The following is a 6,850-nucleotide window of genomic DNA, read 5'->3' on the forward strand; positions in this document are numbered from 1 at the left end:
AGAGAGGCAGGCAGAGAGAGAGGAGGAAGCAGGCTCCCCGCTGAGCAGAGAGCCCTATGCGGGGCTCGATCCCAGGACCCTGGGATCATGACCTGAGCAGAAGGCTGAGGCTTTAACCCACTGAGCCACCCAGGCGCCCCCATTCTAGAGGTTTTAGCAACATCCTTTCATGCCTCTTGGAGTCTCTGGACCACCCACGTTGGCCACTTGACCTTGAAGGTCATTCTATTCTCCCCATGAATCACCAGAGGAACCAATCACATCTGGACAAATTGACCCTCATGGGGTCTCTAGGCTGGTTGTAGACCTTGAAAAAAATGATTCTTCACAACAGCTTATATTATAAAAGCATTTTATTGAACACACTCTGGAGGTAGTCAGAACCAAAATAAAATTTGTGATTTGAATGGGGACCCTGTTCTGAAGGTTTAGACACCAGAAAACTTTAGATTCTTCTCTCATCAAGGACCATGCTATAGAGACCCACAGGCTGATTTGAAGCAGAACACAGTATCACAACATGGGAGACTAGAGAATGAGGATTAGATACTTCCAGGAACCAAGAACGTTGCTCTGCAATACGTTGGTCTAGACCACACTCCAGAAAAAGAAAACTTGGCTTGGGCAGCCACCTGGAAGAGGCAGTCACCACAGGCTGGGTTGCTGCACTTGGGAGGCAGTGACTTGCAGCAGGCTTTTAGCTCTTGAAGCTCTTCCGGGAAGAGGAGGTGGTGGAGACAAACTTGACACTGGAGCTACTGCCCCCACCGCTGCCAAAGCCCATCCCCAGGCTTCGGCCACTGCCTGCACTGAAGCCAGAGCTCCCCACACTGAGCCCGCCGCCCAGGCCGACACCTCCACTGCTGCTGGAGTAGTAGCTTCCGCCACTACCTCCTCCAAGGCCACCACCAAGACCACCACCAAGACCTCCACCAAGGCCACCGCCGAAACCACTGCCGCCGCCATAGCCAGAGGACACGCTGTTTGTGATGACAGCTGCAGAGAAAGGAGGGAGAACTTGGTGAGACCAGCATGCTAGATTGATCGTACACATCCAAATTATTTGATCCCACTAGTGTTAGCACTGTACCTGGCCTCTTTCACAGAGTAGCAAATGAGGCTCAGGACTATGCCATTTAGTTAAGGTCCATAACAGAGGTTGGTGAGCATAGAAGGCAAGGGATGGTCCTCAGGGGGTAGGACAGCGAAGGGAGAGGGTACAGGATGTATGGAATACTGGGTCTATGCTTTAAGATATAAGACATGAGCTATGTTGGTTCATGTCTCAATTTGTGCTCTTTTCCCTCCACTACCTCCCACTCTCTAATATACTGAATAACTATATACTGATATGGGAGTTTCTGGTATGTTGAAACAATAGGATTCTGAGTTGTCACCAAATACCCGCATATTATCATCATTGTTAAGGTTTATTCAAAGTTACTTACAGATATTGACTGGTCCAACTCCTTCTCCACTCAGTCTAAAATGGGAAAAATTAAAGTAAGAGTTAAAAACTCCCCAAAAGACAGTAGTAGTCATGTTTAAAGCTTGTCCTACAAGCAAGAAGCCTGCATACCCCAAAGCTGCTTAAATCAGAGAAAGAGAGACCTCTAGAGTGACTTCCCAATGAAGAGGAGTATCAGCTTGTTTGACCTGAAAACAGGTTATTGGAAGAAGATTGTAATTCACATTCTCCTCCACCCATTATAAGGAAAACATGAGTAAGAGGTTATGGGAACTATGCATATGTATCAAGCAGTTCTGGCCTGGTAGGAGCTTACATTCTTTGAGGAAATTTGGCATGGACAGAAATATTTCTAACAGGAAGGATGCAATGGGTAGTGTCAGAAGATTGCAGAAAACAGAGTAGTTTGAGAATCCAAAGGCAAGTGAATTTAACTCAGCAGGAATGATCATGAAAGACTTCCTAAAGGAAGGGGTACTTGAAGAATGGGAAAGGCATTTGCTGAGTTGTTTGAAGGAGAGGAATCTGGTGGTGGGAACAGGGTGAGAAAGAATCCTAGTGGTGGGAACAGGATCAGAAAAGTGAGTTGGGATCTCACTGTGTAGGTCAGCTGTTTGCCTAGGTGTCGGATTGAAACTGGATTAGTGAAGAATAATTATCATGTACAAGATAGTGCTCACTCGTGTGTGTGATTTACACCCTGTAGTGGAGAAGAAGCTCCATTTTGTCAAATGGGAGGCCATCCTGGGCTTGTGAAGTTAGTCCTGATGCCCACCTGCACTCCTCGCCCTCCAGCAGCTTCCTGTAGGTGGCGATCTCCACATCCAGGGCCAACTTGGTGTTCATCAGCTCCTGGTACTCCCTCAGCAGCCTGGCCATGTCCTGCTTGGCCTTCTGCAGGGCATCCTCCAACTCAGCCAGCTTGTTCTTGGCATCCTTGAGGGCCAGCTCCCCGCGTTGCTCAGCATCAGCAATGGCGTTCTGCAGGTTGGCACACTACAGAGGGAAAGAAGTGAGTGGGAACCCTTTAGTAGCTGACCTAAGCCTGAAGTGTCTCTTTCTGGGATCCCAGGGAGAAGCCCACACATTTTTCCTGGTCACTGTGAATGTTGGAACATTGAAATGCTGGTACTTGTTCCAGCTCTGGTGTGCGTGTGTGTGTGTGTTTATAAAAAGTAAAATAAAACAAATGGGTCTCATTTTCAGAGCTCAGGTCCCTTCCTTGCCTTCTTGCAACCTCTTCCTACCTGCTTCTTGACATTGTCGATCTCAGCTCTCAGCCTCTGGATCATCCGGTTCATCTCAGAGATCTCTTGCTTGGTGTTGCGGAGATCATCCCCATGCCGGCCTGCTGTCTGCTGCAGCTCTTCATACTGAAGCCACCGGAAAAGAGGAAAGACCCCATTTGTTTAAGAATGGAAACAATTTCTCAAAGCTCACAGGCAGGAGCTACCAAGAAGTGGCAAGTAGTATCCTTATCTGAGGCCTGTGGCTGGTTTCAGCTTTGTCCAAGTGGACCTGGTCTTAGATACTTTTCCCCTTAGTGCCTTTGCTTTCATGGAGACAGAGGTGTGGGATTCAGAATGAGATTCTTAAGGTTCTTAAATTTATGTGGCAAATGTCATGCATGACCATTCCCATAAGTCACCCCACAAGGCCTCACTCAGCAGGTTTCAGGAGCCCTATCCTTAACATTTTGTCAATGGCCTGGAATCCTAGATACGTGTCCATCCTTCACTCAGGATGCATTTGCCATAGCACCCACCTTGGTCTGGTACCAGGACTCAGCTTCTGTCCGGCTGCGGTTGGCAATCTCCTCATACTGGGCTTTGACCTCAGAGATGATGCTGTCCAGGTCCAGGGAGCGGTTGTTGTCCATGGACAGGACCACAGATGTGTCTGAGACATGCGTCTGCATCTGGGACAGCTCCTGTGGGGAGATTTGAAGTCAGTCATTCTGTTATTTAATGTTGGGTCCATTCAAATCTTCCACTCATTGTGGTATGTCAACTTGAGAAAAGAAATAATAACCACCTACATCAAAAATTAAGATAAATCAATAAACAACCCAGATCATGACTCAACCTAGTTTTTAAAAAAAACTTAAACAACTTTGAGCTTCCAAGAAACCCCTCTCATGTAACCTCTCAGACACTCATCTTCTTGGACCATAACGTATTTTTAGAATAGTCTAGTTGCATGGATTGCATGCTAGGAGAAAACAGAGAAGGGACACCACTCCAGAAGGGGGAGGTGGCCAGGAAAGACGTGCCTTTAGTAATGCACTCCACACCTCACTCTGCACAACGACTGCTGAAGAGATCTTTTGCTTTAAATTTGACTTTCTTTTTTTAAACTGTTGGCTTCATAAATAATAAAGTGTGAGTAGTCCCAAAGGGGAAGGAGAGACACTGAAGTCAGTCCTGAAGCCCCTAATTCCTGGTGACGTCCCATGTCTCTAGGTCCCAAATAGGAAGCATTTCTTACCGCTTCAAAGAACATCTTCATGAAGTTGATCTCATCCATCAGGGCATCAACCTTGGCCTCTAGCTCAACCTTGTTCATGTAGGCGGCGTCCACATCCTAGAGAAACAGGGATTGTTGGCACTGCACCCAATTTTACCCTGCCTTAAACGAACGACCCCTTAAGACAGCATAGCCTTGGGCTGCGGACTGTCTTCTACCCACGCACCTTCTTCAGCATCACAAACTCATTCTCAGCAGTGGTACGCTTGTTGATTTCATCTTCATACCTGGTGGTAAAAAGGATGGGAATTGCTGATCAGAGAATGAGGGACAGGTGAGGCCTGGGGTCTTTGTTGCATGAAGACCACTGTCAGCCAGCCTTCCTGCTGGGAAGGGTCTTCTCACACCATACAGCCAGAGAGGGAGAGAGTGCTGGTTGTATGAGCCCCTGGGCATGGTCCTCACCTGTAAGGACATCAGTTTTTCTGCAACTGCTTACCAGATCATCATTACGTTATTGCTATCATTCGGGTTGGTTCAAGGATATTCCCATAAAGAAGCTGTGTTATTTCTCCCCAACTCCGTATCTAGTCAATTTCCCTAGTGCTTTTTTTGAACTTTCACAGCCTTGTGAAAAAAACAAAAAACTATCAACCCAGCTGCTGCTCCATAAGGACTAAAGAAATTATTTGAGTCACTAAGTTGGGTTTGGGGAAAATCTATCAGAGAACCCATGCTGTGGACTTCAAGTATACTGGGGAGAAAAGCCCCCAAAGAATAAGGATTACATTATGGCTCATTTCACCAGGCAGTACCAAGGGCACTGAGCCTCTTGCTCTGACTGGTGGCTAAGTGCCGGTGGTACCAAAGGACTGAGCTTGGGGCTGGTAGTTTCTAAACATGGGCAGGATTTTTTTTCCCCAGTGCTTCAGGTACCCATGAAACATACATGCATCTAGCCCGTGGGGAAGGCATAAGTGGCAGCGTGTTTATAAAGTACATCTGGTGTCAAGAGAATATCACCCGCCCCATCTCTGCTCCCTGCAACCCACTTGTTCTTGAAGTCTTCTACCAGGTCCTGCATGTTCCTCAGCTCCGAGTCCAGGCGGCCCCTCTCCCCCAGGATGCTGTCCAGCTGTCTCCTGAGGTTGTTGATATACTGTTCAAACAAGGGCTCCAGGTTCTGCCTCACAGTCTTGGTGCCCTGCTCCTGGAGCAGAGTCCACTTGGTGTCCAGGACCTTATTCTGCTGCTCCAGGAAACGCACCTGGAGAGGGCAGGGTTTGAAGGTGGAGAAACCTGAATTTCATGTTTTGATGATCAGTTCACCAATTTCCCTCCATTTCATGCTGGTCCCCTACCCCTTCCATGTACAGTGCCAGGCCCTGGGCCCCAAGAGTGGAGGTCCAGAGTGAGGTGCTTGGCCTCACTCCTCTACGGGAGACAAGACTCCCACACTGCACTGGACACAGCTGGGCAGCTGTAAAGACACTCAAGCTACTGCCAGATGAACTCATCTATCTTTCTGTTCAATTAGCCCTGTTATAGGGAGCACAGAACTCTTCCCTTTGCCCTATAGTCATCAAGAAGCCCTTATGAGGTCATCTCAGAAGGGGAAGAAATAAGACCCTCTCTCTTAAGCAGCCAATGAAGCAGTCTAACTAAGAAAATGGGCCACAAATCCAGGACACAGAAAAAACTGTAACAGCCAACTATGGAGATCTTTGCACAAAGTCAGAAAATCTCCCGTCTTCCCACTTTCTTTGGCATTTACTCCACACGCCACACGCATGGTGGTTTTTCACAAACGATCCCACTCACCTTGTCGATGAACGAGGCAAACTTGTTGTTGAGGGTCTTGATCTGCTCCCGCTCCTCAGTCCGCACCCTCTGGATGGCGGGGTCGATTTGCAGGTTGAGGGGAGTCAGGAGGCTCTGGTTGACGGTGACCTCTTGGATGCCTCCAGGGGGGCACACGGGGAAGCCAGGACCACCAAAGCCTCCTCCAAAGCCAGCGCCGCCACCAAGCCCAAAACCTCCACCAGCTCCACCGCCAAAACCAAATCCACTCCCGGCTCCACCTCCGAAACCATAGCCACCTCCAGCACCAGCACCTGCACCAAATCGGTTCCTGAAGCTGCCACCACTAGTGCTGATGGAGATCCTCTTGGAGCCTCCCAGGTTGTAGAGGCTCCGGCTGCCATAGCCGCCAGCTCCACAGGCACCCCCCAGGCTGACCCTGCCAAAGCCGCCACCGCCACCCCCGGACCGGGACACGGAGGTGAAGCTGGTGCGGGAGACAGACGGGGTAATGGCAGAGGCAGCGCTGAAGCTACGGCTGCCTCCGCTCCGGAAGGATACATTCGACTGGCGGGACAGCATGGCTCGTTCCTGGTGGAGCAAGAGTACCGGGCACTTGGGGTTGGGAAGGGCTGGAGAGAACAGAGCTCAGCAGGACGCAGAAAGTGGCTCTGTTACCCAGGAACTGCAATCCCCCCTTTTTATTCTCTAGAACTGGGTTGGGCGGGAGAGCTGTCGAGTTGTGAATGATTAAGTGGGCTGAGCATGCCCGGGGGGCAGCTGTGAGCTCACCGGCACACCTGCACAGTGGTGTGGGGAGCAAACGCTTGCTTCCTGGCAGGCTGTGCTCAGTTAGGAATAACCTTGCCTTGCAGCGCTGATGTCTTGGCAGAAAGTTGGCGATGTTGCCAGCCAGTCTCTCTCCACCATGGGGGCCTGGGGCTGCAAGCACCCAAGAAGGACACTAGAAAGCCAGGGTGCATTTGGCCAATGTCCGGAGGGCTCCTTACAGGACTGGGGATATCGTCAGCCATCTCAGCATGGGGCACACTGTCCATTAATTGGAGGCCAAGCGAGTCTCCCACTGCCAGAGATCTGCTCTTTTTACTCTTTTAG

At 49.5% G+C, this 6,850-nt stretch overlaps 1 protein-coding gene across 1 annotated transcript; it reads right to left on the reverse strand.

The window, feature by feature from the left end:
* Positions 1-335: 335 nt before the first annotated feature.
* LOC111157782 (keratin 5) lies at positions 336-6,424 on the reverse strand. The gene is made up of 9 exons (XM_022519414.1): positions 5,756-6,424; positions 4,987-5,201; positions 4,161-4,221; positions 3,956-4,051; positions 3,234-3,398; positions 2,716-2,841; positions 2,244-2,464; positions 1,449-1,483; positions 336-996 (listed from the first exon to the last, which is right to left on the reverse strand). The coding sequence occupies exons 1-9, from the start codon at positions 6,314-6,316 to the stop codon at positions 698-700; spliced, it is 1,779 nt and encodes a 592-aa protein (XP_022375122.1). The 5' UTR covers positions 6,317-6,424; the 3' UTR covers positions 336-697.
* Positions 6,425-6,850: the final 426 nt, after the last annotated feature.

This window comes from Enhydra lutris, unplaced genomic scaffold (genome assembly GCF_002288905.1).
Source record: "Enhydra lutris kenyoni isolate GAN:26980312 unplaced genomic scaffold, ASM228890v2 scaffoldscaffold56, whole genome shotgun sequence".
NCBI classification, from domain to species: domain Eukaryota; kingdom Metazoa; phylum Chordata; class Mammalia; order Carnivora; family Mustelidae; genus Enhydra; species Enhydra lutris.

Bases quoted from the DNA above. Each gene is read 5' to 3' on its own strand.
- LOC111157782 (XM_022519414.1), bottom strand. From the start codon at position 6,316: ATGCTGTCCCGCCAGTCGAATGTATCCTTCCGGAGCGGAGGCAGCCGT. The intron at 5,202-5,755 runs GTGAGTGGGATC...TGCCCTCTCCAG, and splicing joins TTGCCTCGTTCATCGACAAG to GTGCGTTTCCTGGAGCAGCA. The intron at 4,222-4,986 runs GTGGGTTGCAGG...TTTTACCACCAG, and splicing joins GTAGAAGACTTCAAGAACAA to GTATGAAGATGAAATCAACA.